Consider the following 26266-nt stretch of genomic DNA (forward strand, 5'->3'; position numbering starts at 1 on the left):
GTGACACACAACACCTACGTTTAATTGTGCAGATGAAGTTTACTCTCCAAATTACAACATGCCAGAACACCTCGTGGTTCACGTTACATTGTGAAGTATAGCCATAAATGTTAATTGCTCAAATTTATGAGTATCACTGCATGACATTGTAACAGGTCTCCTTGCATTTTGAGTATAATTACAAGACCAAAGGCTTTTGCAGCAGAAGAACATGACAGTGACACATACAGAAATAATTCACAGGAAAGCAGTGAAGACCGCATCTTAATTACACATGCTTTCCTTTCTACTTCTACCAGCCTGTCAGCGTCAGGTAGTTATTACAGCTTTCAACTCAGGTTATTCCAATACTAGGTTTACCTCATTCAATTGTAGTTGTAGCCCGCTGATTCTATCCAGCAGCATCCTTTGCTCCTCTTGCACTTCTCTCATTCGATCTTTCAAATCTTGATTTTCTAACTCCAATTCCTTAAATTAAGTAAAAAATAAAATTAAAAACCACACACCACCACACTACACACACACATTGGGGAAACTAAAGAATCCGAATCAACAATTTTAACAGTCATTAAAGACACCAAGCCTTGCCTAACAAGTCCCCTAATGATTTTGTGGCCTTACTCCAGGTTTGTTTCATTCTGAAGGTTTACATAAGCACAAGATCCACAGTCTTCAAGCTTTTCAGCTCTAGATAGTTCATTCTCTTGTAAGTATACATACAGGTTTTGAAAGTATGAACAGAGTAAGATTACATTCAATGCTGACAGCACTCAAGAGGCTGCTTATCTGCTGTCTGTTAACAAGTAAAAATAACTAATGCTAAAACAGTTCCTGCAACTCAACCACTGCAGCCAAAGGTGTAATGAAAAAGCCTTACCAGCATGAAGCATAGCAACCTTTAAATGAGCTAACTGTTCCAGCAGCCACAAGAATCACTCTAGTAACATCTAATAAACCCATGACATGAAAATTATAGGTCTTTGCACCATCAATCAGTCCAGTGCTCACATGCAAACAATAAAGCATGTTTAACTCTTGCCTGGTAATCGCTGCCTTAACCGTGGTAACTACTTTAGCTCAAACCAGAGAAGTTGCATTTAGAGATCTTTATCCTTTTATTACAGAGCATTTCAGAACGAAGGCCTTAATTTTTCAGTGGTTTGTTCCCCATAGCTTAAAACATCGTTTACCTTTTTGAAAACTGTAATGACAAAGTAACAAGATGAGAAAATTAATACAAGTTAGTAGAACAGTTATGATACAAGCTGTTTTTAGCAAGACACTTAAACAAACATCTCTCTTGAGAATGTTAAAAAAAATAAATCTTCCTGGTTTGTGACCCTATGATTTTACTGCAGGCAAAAGTAGTAGACAGAAGGTTAAGAGATGGGTAGGGTTAAAACATGAAGAGACTTGCAACTATTTGTTACACAAACAAGTGTTTTTTTCCTGAAAAAGTTTACAGCTTATCTGCTTAATTGCCACATTACAGTCATGCAATTAAGTTTTAAGTAAACAGCAATATATATGACCTTTCTTAATGGCAATGCTAATGCTTACTTTACAAGCACATCTTGTCTTTAGTATGTCTGGTTTATTATGCATATGGGAATATTCAAGTCATGGAAATCCTTCTTGCTTACCTGAGCATTATATTCCTTCTGATACAGCTTGACATTCACCTCCTCCTGCGCATGCAGCCGATTCCACTTCTGTAACATATTAGTAATCTGTTACTGCAACAGTAAAGTACTAATTTATATTCCTGTTGTGTTCTGCAGACATCCATTTCTGGGAACAGTGGGCTGCTCTCAGCCTCCATTTCAGCTTCCACTGGGGGGCAATACTACCAACACTCCCATTTTGACAGATTGCTTCTCAGCAAGAGGTCACTCATGATCTCATCCAGACAGGAAATGGGATGCTTGTCAAAACTCTAATCCTGAATATGCACATCATCGAATATTTTTCAAATAGAAATAGCCACACCATCTGACTAAAGGGAATCTTCTCAGCTACATATGAAGTTAAGAATTCAAAAAATACTGAACTAGTTCTGCATCATAGCACAGTCTTAATCACTGTCTCAACAATACCAGCAATATACTGCCTTAGGAGATAATTAGTATAAGCAGCCTTACCTTTTGTTCAGGTTGCCCTTTCTTCATGGTATCTCTTGCTGAAAAAGCACCACAAAAATAGGAATTTAAAAAATGCACTTCAAACTCATGCACCACATTCAGCTAATTCTATCTATTTTCAATCTTGGGAGGACATTTCAAGAAATAGATTCACCATCCCTCCAGTTAATCAAATATGGAAACATTCACAAGTACAAAGTTTTTCTATAAATAAGGCTAAATAACTCCTATGATCAATACTGCAACACCAGGTTCAGCAATGTTAATACCTCGAGGCATGAGAGCCTGCATTTACTTTAAAAGCTTTACTAAAACCAAACAAAGCCGAAAAGCCTTCTTTCCCCTCCCAAACAGCCAGTTTATCACCTTTTTGTTTAAAGGACTACAGCTGCCCTCCAAAAAACAGTTCCTGAAGACATAGCAGTGGGAAGATACACAATTCAAATGAAAGAATAACAGCAAGCTGTTATAGCTGTGTTCTCCATACCTTTGCTGGAATCCTCAACGGCAGCTTTTATTAAAGCCAAAATGTCAATATTGTCACCAATTCTGGCATAGTAAGCACAGTCATGACCAAGGCCATCAGTCAAACTAACATCCGCACCATTTTTGAGCAAAACTTCTACTGCATCCTTGCAGCCGTATTCACAGCCTAACATTAAGGCAGTCCTGAGGATGGGGAGAAAGACTGCATTCAGACACTCAGGGATCTCACGCTTTAATGGAGCAATCACTTACAGAAATAATGCTTTGTACGCTTAAGTCTAATTATGGAAACTTGAGTCAAGGAATCTTTCCTCTATCAAGAGAGCAAACTAAGCTTTAAAAAGTCATTTAGTCAATGTTTAAGTATTTGTTAAAAAGCAAACAAAAACACTGTAATAGCAGTATTTTCATGAAACCCAGCATAAACCCACTGCCTTTGAGAGAACCACCCAGTGTTTTGAAAACTCCTATGACTTCAGCTTCCTCTCTAGATACAAATCTCAATAGACACAACAAATACATGACAAAAAGTTTAGACAAAGTTTGGGGAGGCAAGTGCTTGGGAGCCCTGGCAATAACTTCTGAACACTTCCCAGCTTCAGAACATGCAATGCAAGTACCCATGCTTTGTCCCATAGCAGCCTCACATCCATTGGCCACCAGGTAGCCATCCTCCAAGAAATAACTGGCAGAAGTAGCAGCTACAAAGAGAAAACCCTTTCCCTGACCCCCTGCCATGAATATAGAAGCAAACTTTTCAAGGCCTTTAGGTCCCTTCAGAACTCCAACAGGACTCAAGTACTTCTTGGCAGAGTACCACTTTTGTCATGACCCATTTTGCGTATTGATCCCAATGGGTGCAAGATCCAGCTTTGACCATACAAACCCTTAAAGAACCAACTGCAGTTTCTCTGCTGGCAGTAACAAGCCTATATGTATTTTAGATGCAAGAACAAGCAATAAAAAAAGGACACACCTATCTGTGTTACTGAATTGGCACATCTACTTCTGAACTAAATCCCACGTTCTTTTCCACTGAATTTAGTATATTTATATTGTAGCCTGAAAGTCAAGGGACAGCTTTCTACCCTTTAAATGTCAGCAGGCATTCTGACAACCCTCTGCAAGTGTTACCTGTTTTGTTTGTCCCTGGCATTAACATCTGCTCCTCTGTCTATCAGAAGTTGACAAACCATTGGACGACACATCTGAGTGGCCAGCACTAGTGGTGTCCTCCCATCCTGAAGAGAAGGGGAAAGAAATAAGGAAAAGGAGAGAAAGCAGAGAAACCACAAGAACTCCAATAGGGTTTGTGCAGGAGAATGCTATAAGCAACAACTTACTCCATCTTTTGAATTCACCAGGGCCCCATGATCACACAGTAGTTGTATGCTAGAGGAACAGTCTGACATAGCTTTCAAGAGAAAAAGAGCAAGCAAGTTATACTGCTGAAAACAGCCTTTGTGAAACCCCAAACACCTCCTTGGGTGTATTTGTTTCACAAAAATTCATGCAACTAAGTTAAAGCAAGACAAGGCGCTGTGACTTAGTTCTCACATGACCACCTCAAGAGTACATGAAAAAAATCAAACACTACTGTTGAAGACACTGCATAGCATAATGAGGATGCAGACAACCAAGAATAAAGGTACCTTAACCTACTAACACCATTGCTCTAAACCACTGCTTGTAATATTTGCTGAAGATTTTACTAGACAATTCAAGGGCATCAGAAGAGACTTTCAGACCTACAACCTCTGCTAAGACTGTTAACAAGTTTGTTACTGATGACTGTCCTAGTTTCAGCTGGGATAGAGTTAACTGTCTTCCTAGTAGCTGGTACAGTGCTATGTTTTGAGTTCAGTATGTGAAGAATGTTGATAACACTGATGTTTTCAGTTGCTGCTAGTAGTGTTTAGACTAATGTCAAGGATTTTTCAGCTTCTCATGCCCAGCCAGTGAGAAAGCTGGAGGGGCACAAGAAGTTGGCACAGGACACAGCCAGGGCACCTGACCCAAACTGGCCAACAGGGTATTCCATACCATGGGACGTCCCATCCAGTATAGGAACTGGGAAGGGGGGGGGCGGGGAATCGCTGCTCGGGGACTAGCTGGGTGCCGGTCAGCGGGTGGTGAGCAATTACACTGTGCATCATTTGTACATTCCAATCCTTTCATTATTGCTGTTGTCATTTTATTAGTGTTACCATTATCATTATTCATTTTTTCTTTTCTGTTCTATTAAACTGTTCTTATCTCAACCCGTGGGTTTTGCTTCTTTTTCCCGATTTTCTCCCCCATCCCACTGGGTGGGGGGGGAGTGAGTGAGCAGCTGCGTGGTGCTTAGTTGCTGGCTGGGGTTAAACCACGACAATGACAAATGTCATGACAACATAAAACTTCTTCTCCTACTACAGTCACCAAAATTAAAAGAAGAATTTGGCCCATCTGAAAATCAATCCATTAAATCTAGATTTCATATTACAGTTATCAGAAAAGCAAAACCTTTTACCCGCATCATGAAGAGCAGTTCTTCCTTGAAGATCCACATTCTCTGTTGGACAATTGTACTGTTAAAATAAGTAACCCTGGTTATCAATCAGGATTCATACTGCACTTACAAAACGTGAAATGTTTTGAGGGTTCAATTAAAATAATAAAAAGTGATTTAAGGAAAAAAAAAGTAAGTTTGTAGTTTCTAAATATAGTGACATACATGAAAGAGTGAGCTATGGGTACATGCACTTTAGTGCTCTAAACACATTGATCAAAAGTTGTAGACATAAATTAACACCGTGCAAAGAAAATGTTTGTGAAAAGTCTGTGAATTGCACACTTTCAAATGTTTGTTCACTATGGCTAAGATTCTCCACTACTTGTCTCACTCCTTCCCTACCAGTATCATTACTAGTTCTGGCACTCCACAGAAAATGTGCCATTTATATCTGCATGGAGACATGCATCAAATAAACAGAAGATGAAAAGAATCCATTAAAAGTTAAAAAAAAAATTCAAATTAGCATAAACTGACCAGGAATAAAGAAAAAATAAATATCACACAAACCTAAGACGACCCCCAATATTGTTTCATTAATGAAAGATTATGGATATAAACACCCATCTTTCGAAGGAAACACTACTCTTGAGCAGACCTTTCAGTATTACTGTTTGTAAATGCAAATGTATTCAGAGAAGGAGCACTAGTCTTTAAAAGACACACAGCTCCATTGTCTTTAAGAGGTAGAAACTACAACCTGATTTTATTGCCTACATGAAGAGACAAAGTGTTTATTTTATTTATTTTAGCACTCTTCCAGCCACAATCTCTTATTTAATATGAAAAAGTCTTTTCCCCATGACTATCTTATTTTTTTAAAAAAGAATGTAATTGTTTAAAAAAAGAGAGAAGTGGCATGTCCCAATTTTGAATCAGTATATTTAGAAGTACCTTTCTTCCTCTCAAGAATAAAAAACAGTGACAACAAACAAGTTGTATTTTTCAGTACCTGCAACAGCTTCTGCAAACATAAAGCATGTCCGTATTTTGCAGCTAGGTGCAATGCGTTTCTACCTAAAAAGAAATATCATCAATTCAGGATCTATTTTGAACATGCATTAGAAATACCACACACAACTTCAACACGCCTATGTTGTTCCTCAGAAAGTCTATTACTAATCATAAAGCACTAATTCATAAGAATTTAATTTGTACTTCACTAAAGCATTGGCATAGTTTATTTCATCTGAAGAAAAAACTGTCATCGTCCTCCTCCATAATTCTATATACTTCATTACTGCTCATCACATGCTAGATGTATGAAACTTCAAGATACATATGTGTCATTAGACTGCTAGACTGATTTCAGGACAGTTCAGATCAATATTCACATGATTTTAGATACAACAGTCCCTGTACCCCCCATCAATTCCATCAGTGCTATAACTAAGTCATCTCTCTTGTTTATACTTCTCTAAAATAAGAAGAGACTGTAACAAATAGTGAAGCTGCAACCAAGGGTTCAAGTTCGTTACTGAAATTAATCTCAAAATACTGCAAATGACTCCACATAAGCATTTAAAAAAATAATCTGTTACATGAAAGGAGGAGGCTAGGTATTTCTGTAATGAAATTGAAAACAAGAGCATATTCATTAACCATGTTAAATTATGAGGTAAACAATCTGAGGCAAAATTAGCAGCCGTTTTTAACTACCTCTTCAACAAGACCTTCACACAAACTCTAATATCACAACTGCAAATCAAGAAGGTAGCGCAGACACGCTCTGAATTTTTGAGGGCTCAGTATGGGTGCACAAACACCTACTATATCATTTAATTTGAATCCTCATTGCATACAGTACTTTACAAGTCTCAGTGAAATACACTTAGTATTTAAATGAACACAAATTCATTTAAAACTGTTCTTACACTGTTATTCTCAACCAGAAATGCTAATCTCACCAGTGAGTCCAGAGCAGACTATATATACTGTTATAGCAGCACAAAACCAAAGTTCTTAAGTTATTCTGCATTCATGAACTCACATGACAGGGCATGACAAGTTTCCTCGCAAGTTCAGCAACAAGTCACACAGATAATCAATTTTTTTGCCAACTACAGGAAATTACGGAAAGGAGGAAGATCTATCCTGTAGTTCAGCCTAATTCTACTCCAAAATAAAAACCAAGCTGAGAACTTTTGCAAGTTGCACTTGGACATTTGAGGAAGCCTACCTGCAGCATCAGTGGCTGTGATATCAACTCCATGAATAAGGATGGTGTTCAAGCAATCCAGGTTTCCCTTTGATGCTACAACATGGAATCTAAAAATAGAAAATACCTTGCTTGAGCACAACTGTTTTATACACAAAAATGGTAGCATTAACCAGGAAAGTCAAAGCAAATAGCTGTATACTGAAAGTATTATACAATACAAATGCAGCTTTGGACAGCATCCAAATCCAGTTAAGAGTTTTGCAGATATTACTTTAAGGAACAAGATAATGATTACTTCAGGAAAGTTATTTACCTTCATTCAGTGAACCAGGTAAGAAACTAATATGCTTTCCATTTCTCTTTAATATTCAAATCTGGCAGGAGCAAGTATTTAAATACTGATCTGCACTTTGAAGTGAAGATTGTTTGAGAATTTCACATTCTAGCCATCTGGTATTCTAGTTTAGATGAAACTTGAATCTAACATGATGTATTACATAGATTTATATATTAAAAAGAAGAGTTTTTACAGAGCAACAAGATTCAGGAATTGAGTAACTTTCAGTAGCTTTCCAACACCATTATTGGAGTACTGGAAGCTACTTACGCAGATCTCCCTTCCACATCCAGTTTAGAAGGACTGACTCCTTTTTTGGCAAGGATTGATGAAACCTTTTCCACATCGCCCCTTTCAGCTGCTTTCATTAACCTGTCATCATATTTGTTCCAGTCTGTGTTCAGCTGTAAGACAGAATTAGAAAAGCAAGTGACCTTATAGTACACTATTGATCCAGTAAAGGAACTTCAATAAAAGGCTGAATCATATGCAATTGGGGGGATACAACAAAAAATATAATGGTTTCCAGAGTTGTACCTGTTGAGATGTGTAGAGTTGTTTATGTATAACATCACTGTAGGATTTCAATCAGGCTGTTAGCATTGAACATACAGTGCTCCAAGACAGTCTGGTTAAGTCACTTTGGTCCTAAAGGAGACCTTTAGGATCAAACCTCTTTGGTTTTCCTCATTCCACTTTGTTCTAATAGAACTAAAACTAAAGCCACGCACAGTAGATCCCATCCTCATTCTCAAATGAAGTTTTCAGACAGTTTCTCATATTAGATTATCTTTAGAGGGGCTAGAAGGAGATGTCTACCTGCCATGTGAGGCTGCCCAGACAGCTATCTTTTCACTGTATCTTTACTTTCTCCTCTCTCATCATGGATACTTCCAACCTACCCAAAAAAAAAAAAAGTATCTCTCCCCCTCCAGTTGTTGATTAACAAACAAGAAAAACTGCTACATAGGGCTGTGTTAAACTAAGGACTTCACACAACAAAGGAAAGGCTAGCATGTGTACTCATACACATACACACTTTATAGAAGAGCAACCTGTTATATCCCCAAAACCTCTCAGTGTGTCTAGAAGGGACTTGGAAGTCAAAGGGACAGGGAACCCCACACAAGATCAGCTACAGCTCTGCATTGTTGTCCTGGTAATTGTCAAAGTCTCAAAAGCTCAACTAAAGGAAGAGGTAAGAGTGTCCAAGGAGACCTGCAATTCAGTCCTTCATTAATCGTATCAGAGAACATTTTTCCTAATGCCTAGTTATCACGTTTTAATCTCTCCACCATGCACATTAAGAACTCCCCTTCTCCTTTTCTCTGCAGCAACTATATATTTGAAAAGCTGTCTCTCCTTAGTCTCATGCCCTTTAGGAAAAGCACATCAACTGCTCTTTCACATCAGCAAGGCAATTAACTCCATTAACTATATGAAAACTGGAGGGTTTCTTGTTCATCTTTATTGTCAATCATCTGAATTGTAATAGTCTAAATAAAACAATCAAGTGTTTCATTTCTATATATTAAATATCTGTACAAGCCTCAAAATTTACAAATTAATAAAAAAAGATGCAACACAAAGGAACAGATAAGTGAGGAAATGCAAGTAACAGATCCCAAAATAGTATTGCTAACAATTTCCAATGTAAGTAATCATCTTCAGTATAAGCTTTCCCGTATTCATTAAAATAATTATTTCATAAGGAAGCAGGCAGATAAAACACAGCCGCTACTATTTCCCCCCCATCAACCTTTATATAAGTAAAGGTACACTAGAGAACTCAACAGGTGAGCTTTGCGAGATACTTAAACAGGACAATTATGAAATATATGTAATCAACAGCAGACTTCAGTTTTCATTAATTCAGCAACACATGAAATATGTACTAAATTCAGCCCTCCCTAAACCAAGTTCACATTTATCAAGAACAGCTGAGCTTCCCAGCTTTACTGAAAGTTACACTGTTTTTCATGTCCAATGCATAACTAAAATTGATTAAAACATCAGAAAAGCAAAAAAAAAAAAAGCAGAGACCCTATATTCCCCTTACCAACACATACAAGTTGCTTTTCCTCAAAGCATTCTTTCATCCACTCACAGGGGTGCAGAGTTTGATGCTGCTTCCCACCCCGCATAACCACAGGCTGCTGCCAAGGAAAGCATCCCTCCCCTCCCCAGCCACTCTCCCTCCGCTTTGTGTGCCTCAGGCAGAGGAGCACGCTCATCCTGCAGCTGCCCAACAAGCTGATCCCTAAGAAAACATCCACAGAGAGAACTACCATGGAACCAGCTCACTGACCTGATCCACCTGCAGCCAGGTAACAAGGAAGGAAAGGCACTAGCACACAGTCGGGGACTGCAATGGATTTGGTATGACACCAGACCGTACCCCAACCCTGCACGGTACAAAACTAATTGCTGAAAATCAACGTAGATACACACATGACATCAGTACAGAAACATACCTCCTAATTCAACTCACTGAATTTGGCCATTCTTAAAAATAGATCTGAACCAGCTCCATTATGTCCCAAGCAGTTTTCAGATTTTAACATCAAATGGATGTGCTAAAAATATGCACAGGACACAGTTTTTCCCAACTGTTCAAAGGGTCAAAATTTAGCTAAGTGTGATATTCAAGAGATTAACATCTATTGAGCTGTAGAAAGAAATTAAAAGTTTATAGCTTTAAATTGCCTGCAACTACCAAAGCAACGTAGAGTGCAAAGAAAGTACAAGTCAGTTATAAATAGACCACCACGCATTCCATCTCAGACATTCGTCACCCCCCACTTTTTCCTTGTTTACTTCAAATTTAGAATTTCAGGCCACAGGCCAAGCATCCCACCCCAAAACACAGAGCTTGTTCTCTTCGTTGCCAAACCATCCTTTCTGAATTGCTTTACACTTTTCAGGAAATTCTGTTCTGTGACAGAAACCTCACGGCCAAGTTAGACACTGATGACTTGATATTCAAGAAGCTTTTAACAGAAGGCAGCAGCTTATAAAGGAGTATTATATTCAAAATCTACATGGCAAAAGAATTTACTGATAACAGTGAGACATACACAGCCTGTAGGTACATGAAGTTACTTATCACTAGGGATCAGAAGCTCCACGCCTCACTGAATAAAGCACATTAAAACTAGTAATTTCCAAAAGAGAGCAGCCAAAAAGTAGCTGAGAACAAGTAGCTGAGAACATTTTTGCTTCTTTAAGTGAGAAAGCAACCTGTCAATCCCATATCCTTCATGTTGGGTTCATCACAATACACTCCTCCACCTCCTTAAAGCACCAAACCCATTATGCAAAAGTCTTAGCAGTCTTCATGTGAAAGCAAGAACAACAATTATAGGTAAAAACCAAAAGCTATGTACAATCCTCATGTTAAAAAAAGTTACATTCTATCAAGACAGAACTACCTTCTCCTTAAGACTATCTTACTAGTAAAGACCAAATTTTTTCAAGATTTAATGTAATGAAGTCTGGAAGATCCCCAATGGAAAGAGCCAATGCCAATTAGCCAGTTCTCAAAGTGGCCAGAGCTGCAGCCAGCAAGGTCTCGCCTTGCACCAGAGCCAGGGTTTGCAAGGTAGAAGAGGAGATACAAACAAAGAACAAAACCAAAAATGCACTGCCACCACCCTGCATCTGTAGAATGATTTGTATAACGGAGTTGTAATCATGATTATCTTTATTCCCCATTCTCACAATAAACAAGATTACAGTAATCATAAAGTCTTAGCAAGTATTGTACTGAATCGGCTATTGCTAAAAGTGACATGAAGTAATAAAAAATAGACAACTAATGAAATTACAACTACTAGTGCGGCCCAGCTAAAGTGCAGTACTGATTTGTCAATCAATTAAAACATCCATTAGCTTAAAAGCCAAGCCAGCCTGGTTGGCATAATGAAGTCATTGCATTGGTGACATTACTGTTCACAGCAAAAGCTGCACCCATTGCTGGGGGGAAAGACAATATTCCTCTGCAGCTTGGCAAAGTTTCCTCTGATAAGCAACCTTATTACACAACTTTTACATTTTATTTTCAAATACCTTAGAAACTGTACATACATAGCATTAAGCTCTGTTCCCTCTAAGTTCTTTTGCATATGACACATTTCACATCCTTAGAGGAAAGCGATCACATCTTGCATGTTTGCCACTGGGTTTAGATTGCCAAGTTTCATACTTGCTGCTTATACCTGCTAGCACAAACTCACTCAAATCTATAGAAAACCCTTCACCAGCCATTCCTTGCTCCTATTTCATAAATCTTCTGATTAATAAGAGCTTTATTTAAAAAAAAAAAAATTTAACCCTGTGGTTATAACACTTAAGTAAATTGTATCCATTTCCTATGATGTACTATATTGTCACTCAAGTATTTCACATTTAAGGAAAATTCCTCACAGGAAGAGTTGTTAAAGACAGATATAACACACATTAACTAAAAAGAAACTGTTACAAAACATTTACAAAATTCAAGCTTTTGCATTTTTGCAGTTGTAGATTTCATATCAATGGCAGTAATTTAAGATACCTACTGTGTCTTTAGCTGCACAAGAAAACCAACAAGTCATCATAGAACTTGCAGCTTCTTGCTGCCAGAAGCAATCAGTTTATCTTCATCAAGTTACAAACCACTGCAGCTCACAAAGCAACAAGCCAGAGTTCAAACAGGCTGCTTCAAGAAACATATTCTCTCCACCACCCTGAAATCATCTTGCTCCATCCTTCACTTAGCTTGGATCCCCAAGTTATTTTCCCCATCTTCAGGATCATCTTCAGACTTCATAACTCTCAAAAAAATAGGGGCTACCCCCGGCCAGAGGCTGCCCAGCTGGTGAAGCCCTTCGCAGATCCAGCCGCCTGCTCAGCCTGAACCTCCCCAGCAATCCCCAAGAAAACCCTCCCAGAGCTTTTGTTTCTGTGTTGCAACAGACTGCCAGAGTGACTCAGACTCACAAGTAAATATTGCCCAGATCTGAAATATCTTGTAAACAATACGTAGACAGTCTCATCAACCCAGATCTATTTTCTGATAATCCAGTACTTGATAGCCAAGCGATAGCAAGCAATAGCTATTAATACATTCCCCACATGCTCATGCCCGGACTAAGGCATGTTAGATTTAATGTTAACTAACAAGACAAGCATGCATGAAACTTTACTACAGTGTTGTTATGTTCTGCAGACATGCAAACACTCACTTTAAAATAACAAACACATTAGTCAAATTAACTGTCCACTGACATTAATGAAGGTCATAATTATCACCACTAATAAAACAGGAGGACTGAAATACTCTCAAGAGTAATTTTTTCCCATTCCACCACACCACAAAGCTGAAACCAGACTCACGATCAGACTTCAGACAGTTACGACTGCAGAGCAGATGGAATGCATGATCCTATTTTGACAGAAATGTAACCGATTTTAAATTAGAAAACACACATGCCTCTGCTTTAAAAAAAAAATCTCCTTTTACAGTGATGAAACCCATTCTGAATAGAACCTGGTTTCAGCTTACTGCTGCTGCCAGTCTGTCTCCCAAGATGTTAAACGAGGAGTCACAAAGGCTGTGAAAACATTAAATAGACAGCATAATGATTAACAGTAGGAAGATGTAGAGTCTCCTTTCACGAGTTTTAAATTTAAATGGAAATCTCCCAAGTGCCATATTTAGAGGACTAGGTCAACACAACAAGCAATGCACTGTTTTGTCTGCAGACAAGAAACACAGTGCATAGCCAGAAAAACCACATACACACACACAGCCTCCCCCCCCCCCCCCCCCCCCCCCCGGACACACACACAAGATCACAAATAACCTAATAAATGGACCTTCTCAGTAAAGAGATTTTTAAAATCACTCATTCATATTTGCACAAATTCACCCTTTCCCAGCAACTTCTGAACTATTCCACACCACTTGCTGTGAGCACCCAGCACTTCGCCTTGCAGCACTAACATGTTTCTTGGAAGAAGCTTCCAAGACTTCTCTGCAATTAGTGTCCACATGACAAAGCCACTCCAAAAGAGTACAGTGATTACCAGAATGACTATGTCATCTCAAGTTATCTTCTGACTATCTTCTGACCAGAACCAAGTCTGTCTCCTCAAGCTAAAAATGGCATTTGGGGGGGGGGGGGGGGGGAATACACTTCACAAGTGACAGCAACAGCAAAAATAAAACCACTTAACTGAAATCAGTTTGGTGAGAAACCATGTAAGTAGTAAGACGATGCCTTCCATAGCTCTTGATTTATCCCAAAGGTTTCACTTGTCTCCTTTTTTATCTGCCTGCAGACATTCCTCATGACTCATGAGCTGCACTCATCCTGCAGCCCCTTTATACTGAAGATCCTCCCAAGACAGTCTTGACCACAAGATTTAGGATTGCTAAACCACATTACCCAGAACTGCCCAGCTCAGACTAAGCACAGACAGCAGTTCTTGGGACACACAGCTTTCATGGCTCCATCAGCACTGAGCAGCTTTGGTAAACACAGCCCAGCTACAGACTCACACCGATTAAATTCTTCTCCAGGGAAGCTGAATCTCAGAGAGCTCTAAGGGTAGAAACTAATGAAGCATGCTTGTGTTGCATTCTTTCAGTGTAACCAAAGTTTGGAACCTAATTCAGATTTGGTTTCTCAGAACAAAGACCATCAGATACACCAGCAGTGCAGATCCCTGGACATGCTAAATTACCAAGGATACCACAGGTGCCTACCTAGCTAAGGCCAATATCACCCATTTTCTGGTAACACAGAGCACCTGTTTTACCCAAGCTCAGCCTGTCAGGAATCCTTCCCAGCTCCAGGTCTCCAAAGATAAAGGAGTATCCAATCTCCACCATCTAACTAGGATCAAATACAGTACTTGTTCCTATCAGCTTGTATCTGGTGTGCTCTCAGTTTAAGGGCTTTATACTGAGCAGATACATTAGGCATCTGCACACACTCTGCACATCCATCTGCTATTGTAACACCTTCAGGAGTGGCGCAGAGATACATATACACACCAGCACGCTCAGAAAAAGAACATAAACTGAACAAGCACAGAATACTTTTTTAAAAGCTCTCCTAGCTTTCATTCAATGATTTAAACTTACTGGGCTAGAGGGATACTACCTACATGCTTAATAATTCAGAATTAATTGCTCTATTAACTTAGCCAGTTTTTCCTCAAGCCCAGGTAAGCTTTTAGCATCCTCAACACCCTTTGGTAAGGGACTGTACAAGTTAACTACATGTTGCATGAACAATTACCTACTTCTATTCTCTCTGAACCTGAAAACCCTTATCTTACCAGGTATTTAGCAGATCAGAAGTCAAGCCACTAACTGAGAACAGTAAACAGCACAGTTCAGAGTCAAAGTTTATAGTAGAGTCTAGAACTACAACCTTCAAAAACAAGCCTGTTCCTCACCTGCCATTACAATTAAGTATTTAAAGATGAGAGCTGCAAGAGCATTAATGACTGCTACTGGAGATATTTACAGTCAGGAGATATTTGGTACCAAGACTAATTACTCTCATTTTTCTTAGCAAAGGAAGACAGGATGTTCTAGTGTTACCGCGAGCAGTGGAAAAGGCACACCACTGCTGGCAACGAAAGCCATGGGGTGCTATCAGCAAGGGTAGTTCTGATAGGCTGAAAGAAATAAATATGTATTTGTACACTGCTGACAACCAGAGAAGCAATTAGCAAAGTTAATGTTTAAAGTTTATTATAGTTATAGGATATATATTTATCAATAAATAAACATTGCACCATACCTAGAGAGTCTGAGCTTGAAGCTACTGGACATCATCTCCCTCTCAACCAAAAGAAAAGCAGGTAGAGTCCATGAAGCTGTGCACAGTATTACTGCACACCCTGCCATCCAAGTGTCCCTACTGAGGAACTTGGAGCAAAGTGCTTTATCAGTGATCCCAAGACACAAGAAGACAGAATAATACTGGGGTTATGGGGACCCAAACAGGACAGACAAATTAATATCCCAGCCCTGAAGGCCTTTGGAAAGCAATCCATAATACCCTTCAATCCCAGCAGCTCTTCTGCTGAGATTTTTCTCAGCCCAAATATTCTCCAGAGTGAAGTCCTAGCAGCCAGAAGGGAACTCACAAGACTTTTCATGCCAGCAAGAAGAGATTTCTGGTCATCAGTCTGAGCACAGTCAACGAGGTACAATTCCCATTTGAGAATGCAGTGACTGTTTTTAAAAAGACAATACAGGGCCAGGGACACAAGAAATATTGGCCTTAATATTGCAATGAAAAAAATTGTGACAAGTTAACTTGTTGCTGAAATAGTATTGCTCAGGAAACTTCCACCTGAACTCAGAATTGCTCATCCAGAGTCTCTAAACACTTTTGCCTACATGGCTGCAGAGCACAGACTACATAAACAGCTTATTTAAATAGAGCATGGACAATCTTTAGCAGTCACTTAACTCACTTCAGAAACACCAGCTGTAATTCAAAGCAGTTCTTAAACCTTTCAGCCTGAAAGCTGACATAAACCTGTGAAACTGAACACAGTTCCTCATTACTGCTGGGCTAGACAGATAATCCTATTAATGAAAAAAACCAAACGGGACACATCCTTCTCTAATGCCATTAGCAGGTGACATAAGCACATAAAACACACTGAGAGCAAAGAGCTCTGGTAAAACACTGCCATCACCCCTTACAGCAAGTGCTGACAAATATATGAATGGTCCTAAAAATTATGTAGACAAAACCACTAACATCATACTTTTATGGAAACAGTTATAAAACTACTAAAGCTGCAGTTTCTCAAGTCTGTGAAGGCCATTAGATAGAAAAATTCTTGTCAAAGAAGGACCAAGAATTATTAATTTTAGGCTTATCTTTGTCACAAGATATTAATTTTTCCCATTTAGGTGTCCTGCAGAGAAAGACAGGCACTCACTGACAAAGGGGAGTTACTTGAAAAAGGTACATTTGTCACGTAAGCCAAGCACAGATGAGAAGGGCAGGCTCAGCACATCTATCAGCCCGCGCATTTAATTTTCCTGCTCATTCTACAGAGGTCAGAGTACATTTGTGATCAAAAACTAATGTCTGAACAGACACACCCTGTGATTTTTTATGGCACAAAATGACAACTGCTTTTGAAGTAGTTTGATTTATTTAAAAACTGCACAAACTGGCAAAATGAAAGCATAAGTTAGACTACTGAAACTATTTTTTAAAGATATTCACCAGACTTAACTTCCCACTACAGTACAGATGCACATCAGCCAATACCCATCTATCTCACAGACTTTGGCTTATCTGCAGTTGCCTAGAAAAATACTGCAGATACCAGGTTTGAGCAAGGGTTAGCTCAAATGGGGGGAGGGGGGAATGGCATTTTATATTTTATAAGCATATCTTGCTTATCAGGATTTGTCTGTATTCACATACAAATGTTTTGGAGTTTAAAACTGCCGGAGTAAGATGTACTGTTTAGTCTACATAAGGGAAAAAACAGACACAGCTTGAACACAGGGTTCTTGTTTCACCCAGCACCTTATGTTATCACCTCATTTACCACAATTTCTCCATCCATGGAAAATTATCAAATGCTACAGAGTGGGCAAGGCTTAGTCTAAACAGTGATCAAAAATAACAGCCTTCCTAGGACTGCTCTGGTTTTGCATTGCTCAAAATGCTTGTATCAAGAATTCGTATTAACAGTTGTGCTGTTGCATGTCTTGTTTAAATGTAACTGTATCCTGTAATTAATATAGGTAAAAGTCTCCTAATAAACAGGTTAAAGCAAAACAAACAGTAACCATCTAAAACCTCACCATAAACATTTCTGATTTTACCCTATTCTTACAGCATTTTCCTTCCTACTACAAGTTAGTACATCCCATTCAAGATCAAATTACTAAGTATCAAGAAAGTATTCAAATCTACTTCTAGCCATCTGTGACATGTCAAACAGTCCTCTCAAAACCATCATAAGGGCTCTAAATCCGTGTCAAATAGTACATTTCTATCTACAAGGAGCAACATGTATGTACCTAACAGCATAGCCAGTTTCCCTTTTCAGCATGGCTGGGGTAGGGTGAAAAGCCACTAGCATCAACTACAACAGCACACAAGCTACAGTGGAGTGTCAAAGAACTCTGCATACAACAAAGTCTGCTAAGATTTAAAAAAAATGAAAAATATTTTCAAGTTTGTTTTTAAACACAACCTCCTCATGTCTCTTTGCCAACATACAACTCAAGTACGCTGTATTGATAAAACATCTTCAACTTCTCAGCCCTGAGATACAGATCAACTTGGACACTAATAAAAGTGATCAAAACTACTTACGCACTCCAAAAACAAACCAGTGTTTTTGCAGCTGCATTTTAAAACAGCCTGTTAAGTATATTTTATGGTAACTGGGGCCAGACTTACACAAGTCAAAGAACATTACACCCTTTTACAGCAATGAGAGCATCACAGCTTTCACCACAAAAATAATGGGGAGCCCTAGAAGCCTAGGTCCTGCTGCAGCCCAGCTTTGCCCCTGCAAGTGCCCAACAATTACAGAGTGCCCAGGAGAAAGTACTTCCCCTTTAAATGGGGAGAAAGCAGCAGCAAGGTCAGAGTCCAGCTGCCTTTGCCATTAAAAGCTGCATATCACACCACCTTCCTCAAGGCAAACCATTAGTTTGAAATTACAAGCTCTCAGGCAAGGACCAATTGATTTGTGTACTTCCATTTATTAATAACAAAGCATCAGAAAATATTAGGGGGTGATGAAACACGACATGACTATTACATTCATCATCCAGGGAAGCAGCCTCAAGCACACATGCATGAAGAAAGGAATACCATGTTACAGTCCCGACTCGATCCTGTTAGGTCATTAAGTAATGAAAATATGGAGACAATATCAGTCTCTCAGCTGTTATAAGCATTTGCTTGCTAATAAATATTAATATTGAAATACTGACAAAGCACTACGTAAGTTGTATCTGAGCAAAAGGTCAGATGAACTTAAAACAGATAACCAAACAGCCTTATCTGCATAATTATGTATGCAAATCAGCTAAGGATATTTAACTTGCACACAGGCACTCACTGTACCTCCATTTTTTTAAATATTTAATTGCTACATTCCAAAATGATAAAGCATTCATAAATACTCCTTTTTAAGGAGCCTGAAAATTACAATGCACCTGTAAGCAGGCTGCACCACAAAGCTTTTGCTGAACCACAAATTGCCTGTCTTGACTAACCTTGTGTTTCTTCAACATCAACCACAAACATCACACAAACAAGCACCCAACTCTAATTAACTAAATGCAAATGAATCACATGGGGTTTTTTTCCAAGGAACATACACATTAGCACAAGCCTTAATAAAACTTCCTGGAACCCAAACATACTCTAAAGAATAACCACAGTCAGTCTAGGATTTGACATTTGAATATTATAGTGTTGTTGATTCTTGGCCATGCTGCCTGAAGATGGCATTGTAAAGTCACCTTAGGTTGCCCACAACAGACACAAGGGAGGTACGGCAGAGGGAATGGTAACTTTGCTCCGGCCAACAGCAGCAATGCTGGAAAAATTCTGCTGATAGGTCATAGCACTGTGATCAGCCTGACTGACAAACACTGTTTTGTCTTTGTACAGAGCAGAGTCATGACAAAATGCCATGAAAATCTTGTTCATTTACAAACAGATGTGTGCCACCAGCGGCACAAGTTTTTTTCTCTTAAGAAGTTCAACACAAAAGCGATCTTGAATCTTTGGATAAAATTAGGTTACCAAACATCTATTTTTTACTTCATTTCTTCAGTTATTAATGTGCATTCTACAGCACAGCACTGTTGCGACAAATCATTTTTAACAAAGTTATTCTGCTGTACATACAAAGATAGTGTTGTTGATTAATTAGCAAATTCAGACAACAAACAGTATTCTTCCATTCCCTTAATAAAAGTGATCAGATCAGAACAAGAGGTAGTACCTCCCCTCTCCGCTGCTGACGGGGCAGTAGTAGTTGTTTAATTGTGTACTGGGTCAACCCACAAAGTTCCACTATTTACATAGAGGAAAAGTCATCCATTTAACAGAACTGGACAGTCTCCACATGAAAAAAAGTGTGAACACAACCTCAAACAAGTTCAGCTGTCACTAACTACAGCACTTGTACAGGTATTAATTTAATAATCACAGATCATCATACCAGGGCAAGTACTCAGGTGTTTACCTTTGTTTCTTGCACAATGGTTTCCGCTAATTATATATGATGTTCAGTTTCTCTTGATTAAAAAAAAAATCCAACATCATTTTTCCCAGAGGGTAAAGGATTGACAGAAGTTTTCACATGGTTTTACATCTGCTCATTCTCATTACTTACAGGTTGCTCCAGGCAGTGCTGCTGATTTCTGAAGTACATGCATACCTCAGACCATCTCTGCCTTTAATGTCATATCTTAGGATGCAAACAACTCCAAAGAAATGCAGACCTGCCACTGCTCAGTGATACAGCTTCAGCTGTGCTCAAAGCACTACCAAGAAGCCCATGTTTCACAGTAAGTAGCCATCCTCTGGCAAGCAGTCCAGAAGCCCCCTTTCCTAAATTCCAGACTTCATTATAAAGGACAGAAAAGTGAAAACCCCCACATTAACAAGATAATGCACCTCAAATTTAACAGAACACCTCCACAGCTATTTCCCAAATGTTAAAGAAATAAGTAGGCAACCTTTCCCCTCCCAGGCCAAGAGTTAGAATCTTACCAGTGAAAGTCAACTAGCAAAGGTCTGAAACAAAAATAACTGTAGAACAATAAACCAATCTTTCCCCAAACATCTTCTCAAGAAAGACCAACCAGTGAGCACTTCATATTTGCTTCTTGTACATACAGCTACAGACAGAATTTCTAACTTCACTGGAAGAACACATTTCCTAAACACAAACATACACTTATTATATCAGCATGTATTTTGGAATCTCAGAAATACTAGCAGTGCATGCTGCTGTGGTCACCCCAATAGGACTGACTACATTAATTAAAATCTATCTTCTAAATGTTGGTGAATGAGGCATCATTTCTGACTGAAAGTGAGGAGCATGCCCTCAAGGCTTTGCGCTGCACAGAAACTGGTGCTAAAGTTTCCAGCCTACACTGCTGCAAATGATAAGCATGTGTCTCACTATTCAGAGCACTGAAGTTACTGAACAGGCTGCTTAGATTATTTTCCAAGCACCATCAGCCAGCTGGAGCTGGCAAAACTAGATAAATCCATTTTCAGACAAAACATTCTGGATAATTGTGGGATTGGTAACAACTATCATTTTTTCATTCTGCTGCTTTTCATGGCTTCCCTCCATCACAAGACTGGCAATAAAGCCATTTCCAAAAGATCACCATCAGAAGACAGAGGGCATGCAACCATTACCTTGACCTGGAGGAAAATTTTCAGAAGCATGATGAAGAGATTAAGTTTCTCTCCGCCCCCCAGGAAATAGCACTGGGTGGGAACAGGAGAGAGGGATGAAGTTTCTCAAACAGGCAACTCTTTTTACACTTGTTTCAAGCAGGACCTATAAAGCTCACACTGGCAGGATTCCCACCCACTTCCCCTCCTTCCCTAGCAGTTAGAAACAGAGACACAGCTTTACCCAATCATCCCCCCCTTCAGCTTCACTATTAACACCCACCCATGCAGCTGAATTTTTTCTCCCCATATAGAAGGTTATAAGTTGGTGTTTGATTAGCTGGTGGAGTGATCATGTAACCAAAATATGTAATAAACAGAGAAAATAAGTCTGCCATGGGTACAAACGCCAGTTTTTAAGAGATCTCACTGAAAGTAATTTCCCTTCATATCTTTTAGAATAACTTCAGCTCTTAAAAGTATTAAGACTGCTCAAACCTACTTTGAAAGGCAAGGTTTATTGAGCCTTCACCTATGGAAGTGAAAAATCTCCACATCTATTCAAAAGCAAACATGAATGCTGTAAGTGTTTGTTGACATTTAATTTTTGTAGGCTTATTTTGAAATAACAAACAGTTCTGAAGTATAGGACAACTAATGAATAACATAAACCAGTGCCAGCCCACACATTACAAATTATCATAACAGAATTCTGAATCACTCCTTTGCACAGTGGAATGTTCAGCACAGTGATGCACTTCCACACGGAACTGTCATTTCATCAGATGAGTTTGGTCAGCAGTTTACAAGCCTGAATATCGACATATCTTTCAAATGAGCTATTATTTTCAAGTAATAGCTTCAGATCCAAGACAAATGTGCAGGAGTACTTTAGAGATGGCTAATACCTTAAAAGACAACTGATAAAAGTCAGTGTATCATATTAACCTGCCCTTTTCCACTATTCCACGTAGCCAGCGGCAAGTTTAGCAAATCAGGACAGGAAGACAGCAATAAGCTTAGGAGTGCAACTGCCACAGTAGACTCCCAGGAAAGCATTTACTGAATGGTCACAATTAAAGATGATTTACCACACAAAGTAATTTCCAAATATAGCTTTGTTCCGTTACAAAGACCCCTCTCATCAAAAGTCATCTGCAGAGATGAATGAAGTAAAAATGAAAACCAATAAAGCCATTCAAAGCCAGTTAACACCAGCCTCAATTTTGGAAGCCATAGAGAACAAGACAATTGCACCATCACAAAGGTACCTCATTTCCAGAGGTTGCAACAACCCCAGGCCCAGTATTCCCAGACTAGATGATCAGAAACCACAACTGTGTGAAGTCACTAGCCACTTTGAAAGCTTTTTGTCCACTTTCTAAGCAAATCCTCCTTCTGTGCACTAGGATAAGCGCTCCGATGTTGCCACAGAAATTACTAATGTTGAACAAGCTACTAACAATGCCATGCACGCAGATCTCGGCAAGCCCCAGGGCAGGTTGCCAGTCAAAGCTCAGCACTGGCTCCCAAGGCTCTTACAGAGAATTAAAAAAAAAAAGTGTTAATTTCTGCTGAGGCCAGAAAGCAAAACTGAAGGCAGAGGTAACATGCATTTGCATGCTTGTTTTCCGAGCTGCAGGTCATCTAGGGCAGCCTGAACAAGAGGCTGGGTGGGTGCCAGATGTAGTGCATATTCTCATCCCGCTTTCCCCCACGCCAGCGCTCAGAGATCCTCTCTCCGCTGTGCCTCCTCCCCACACACAGACCACCCCGGGGGCTCACTGCCTGCCCTTCAAGCCCTTGCACTCAAACCCCAAGGAACCTCCACTCCTCCAGCAGATCTCCAGCTCACTGAAGCCCAACTCCCCCAAGTGCCAGTGTGCTGCCCCTCCATGTCTCCCCCAGAGACCTCACTCCCCACAGATCCCGGAGACTCTCTTCCTCCCAAGTCACCCCAACTCTTCCACTCTCTCTGCCCCCAGCAAAGCCTCGGCTCCCCACGGAGCCGGGACTCCCTCTGCTCTGCCCCCACGCAATGCCCCGCTGTCCGGCCCCTTCTGCTCCTCTCACCCCAGACCCCAGGCACCCCACACATCCACAGCCCTCCTGCCCCCTCCCCCAGTCCCCAGAACTCCCCCCCTCAGCTCCCCAGCCTCACCCCCAAGCAGAGCCCACTCTCCCCCCCGGAGCTCGCCGCCCCAGCGCACCTCCCCGCGGAGCTGCATGCCCACCGCCCGCCCGCGGAGCCCAGCCCCACCGCTCCATCCCCAGGTAACCCCCTGGGGCTCAGCTCCCAAAGCACCAGAGCCCAGCAGCTCCCAGCCCCATCTCCCCTCACAGGAGCCCCCGGGCCCTCAGCCCGCCAGCGCAGGCTCCGACCCCTGGGGGGGGGGGGCTCTCCCTCCCCTCTGCCTCCGGCCCAGCCCTGCCGGCACCCACCGCGCTGCCCCCGATGACCGCTTCGTGCTTCTTCAGGCGGGACTTGAGGCTCTTCATGGCGCGGCCCCGGGCGGGCGGGCGCGGCACCGGCCCCGCGACGCGCACCCGCCGTCGCCACGGCCGGGACGAGCTGGTCCCCGCCCGCCGCGGCACCCCTAGCCCGCCGCCCCGCCCACCCGGGAGTCGCAACCAATCGCCACCCGCCCGCCCGGGCGCCGCGGCCAATCACCAGGTAGAACAAGGGGAGGGACTTCCTCATTTTAAAGGCCGCCTGAGGGGGTGTGGGTGGGAGCGGTGTGGCGGAGGCGGAGTTTTACCTCGTGCGGAGCCGCCCGCCCGCCAGGGGGCGCGCCGCGGGCGGGGCAGAGGCACGCGGCAGGCGGTGCGCCGCTCTGGCGCCAGGGCAGACCCTCAGGGGCACCACTGAGAGGGCGGTCGGGCCTTGCTGTGCTGTGGGGCTCGGGATGCGGCCAGGGCTGCCCCGGCGTCTGTGCCTGCTCCCCGGGAAGAGACCGCCTCCATCCCTCCGGGTTGCCGGGCTGGGGAGGGAGAACAGAGCTCCCAGGCCTGGTGGCGGAAGGGAGAGGGTAGGAGCCTGGCGCACGCACTTGCCAGGAGCAGAAAATGCAAACCGATTGCTGTCCTTGCAAACGTCTTCCCTCTTAATAAACGAGGCGTTTATTCACAAGAGATCTTGAAAGCTGAGTAGAGGCAGCATTTAAAACAACGTAATTAACTCCCTGCTTCTGTGTAAGGAATGTCTGAGGGTGGCAGTTTGCTTGTTTTGGTCACAGCTTTGTTCAGCACGAAGTCTATTTAACATCTCCTTTTCATCACATTACTCACAGCCCTGTCACACAGTGCCACAGCACCGGGAAGTTTAAGGTCATGCACAGTTTTGAGGCTATTTAATTACAACCCATGGATTGTGTTTAAAACCTTGCTTATTACAGCTGGATTGGAGCTATTCAATCAATCTATCTCTCTAACATAAGCAGAGCTCTTGGTAAATGTCACTGCTTTTTCATCAATTCAGGCAAACTGTGGATTCAAACACTTAGGTTTCTCTGTAGGTGGCCTGTTTAGAGGGAAAGATACTTGGTGTCTTTAAATACATACTGTCATTTCGTGCACATCAGGGTCGCTGGAAGGTACCACCATGCTCTGAAATTAAACCTTCACCAGCAGAGTCTAACCCCAAGCCTAACCTCATCGAAAAGGGATTAAATCCAGATCTGAACTCTTCAGAGAAAGGATGTTCATGGTCTGAATGCCATTTAATGGTTTCAGGGTTCTCTTCCCTAAAGAGCCGTGCTTTCAGGCAACGTCTCTCCTTTCAGGAGCCACCTCCATTCACCGTGTGGATGCCTCCGCACTTTCAAGGCACTGACGGAAACTCTAAGACCAGCATCTCCTCAGACAGAAGCTGACACCTCTCGACACCTCTGTCATTCAGCTGGCCCGAAACCCCTCGGGCTCTCAAAGGCCTCTAAGTCCCCTTTGAACCTTGGTTCCCACCACTTCAGCCTGGTATTGCCATCCTGTCACCACTGGCACAGGTAATCTGACCCTGCCTGACACAAATCAAAGTGACGTGGTGGGTAAACTGACAGTAGCAGCTGGAAGCTGGTGAGATCAGGATTCCCTGGTTATTTTCTACCCATGGCAATACAAGCAGTGGTTTCCTTTAGCTGAATTGAAGAAGCAAATTCCTAGAGCGCACCCAAGCCACAGCACCTCAAAAGGGTGTTTGTGTAAGGATCTGCACAAACATGAGCCAGCAGTGTTCACGTCCACTCACAAATCCAAGCACAAAGCTAACCCCAGCACCAGTCTAACCCGGGACAGATGAACTGGTTTGAGTTGTTCAAATCAGAACCATTGTCTGCTGAGTTGTCGCAGAAAATAGTTGGATCATTAAATATAAGTTTTTATTACTGAAAGTTTCAGCTTTACAAAATATTTTCTGACTTTCAGGACCAAGCTAACAGCAGTAGCTTTCTCTTCCCTCCACCAAATCTATGCTGTTTAAAGGAAGCTCCTTCTGAGTCACTCCAGCGACTCTCCAGGGAAAGCAGAATTTTAAAAATAACTCCTTGCTATCATGTCAGTGCTGAGAAGCTGCACATAGCAGTTCCCAGTACTCAACCAGTTCCAGAGCCATTCCCTGTCCCCAGATAATCAAACGCATATATGCGTTTGCACCAACCAGCTGGGGCTCTGCTCTTCTGAAGGCTCAGCAGCCACTGCAGGAAGAGGATGGCATCTGCCTTGTGAACCAGCTTCCTGCTGCTGGAGTTGATCGTGGGTGAAGCTTGTCCCAGTCACACCACATTTCTCACTAGCCAGCTATGTGCAGGATAAAGCAATCAGCCAGATCAGCCGGAGAGGAGCCTTTCCCTTTTTTCACTTCTGTCAAAGCAGAAAGCTCCCTATCTGAACACCATCTTTCAGCCCTAGTGCTGCATGTGTCAGCACAAGAACAAGATGTTTCACGTTAAATTACTAGGGACTGACTTGTACAATTGACTGGCATCCAGGCCGTCCAGATTCAGGAGGGAACCCAGCTGATCTTACTGCCTCAGCAGCACGTACTGCAGCTCTCACCTTTGACTCACCAGCCCAAGCCAGGCCATAGCAGTGCAGTCTGGACAGATGTCCATGCTCTGGCCCTTCCCCTGACCACGGAGCCAGAGCTGCTCCCTGATTCTGGACACATCT

General features: G+C 41.4%; 1 protein-coding gene across 3 annotated transcripts in view; it reads right to left on the bottom strand.

Moving 5' to 3' along the window:
* The window catches only part of UACA (uveal autoantigen with coiled-coil domains and ankyrin repeats), a 34857-nt gene extending 11182 nt beyond the window's left edge, over positions 1–23675 (bottom strand). For 2 of the 3 annotated variants that reach the window (XM_030015376.2, XM_030015375.2), the window contains exons 1-11: positions 23546–23675; positions 7950–8083; positions 7361–7449; positions 6134–6198; positions 5140–5197; positions 3971–4041; positions 3762–3868; positions 2629–2810; positions 2142–2179; positions 1644–1712; positions 361–468 (exon numbers count right to left, since the gene is read on the bottom strand). In XM_030015376.2, the coding sequence (XP_029871236.1) occupies positions 361–468; positions 1644–1712; positions 2142–2179; positions 2629–2810; positions 3762–3868; positions 3971–4041; positions 5140–5197; positions 6134–6198; positions 7361–7449; positions 7950–8083; positions 23546–23602 (978 nt within the window). In that variant the 5' untranslated portion in view covers positions 23603–23675. Of the gene's footprint in view, positions 1–360; positions 469–1643; positions 1713–2141; positions 2180–2628; positions 2811–3761; positions 3869–3970; positions 4042–5139; positions 5198–6133; positions 6199–7360; positions 7450–7949; positions 8084–12238; positions 12547–23545 lie in introns of those variants that run through there. The other variant, XM_030015377.2, reaches the window with a different exon arrangement.
* Positions 23676–26266: the final 2591 nt, after the last annotated feature.

The sequence above is a fragment of the Aquila chrysaetos genome, chromosome 5 (genome assembly GCF_900496995.4).
Source record: "Aquila chrysaetos chrysaetos chromosome 5, bAquChr1.4, whole genome shotgun sequence".
NCBI classification, from domain to species: domain Eukaryota; kingdom Metazoa; phylum Chordata; class Aves; order Accipitriformes; family Accipitridae; genus Aquila; species Aquila chrysaetos.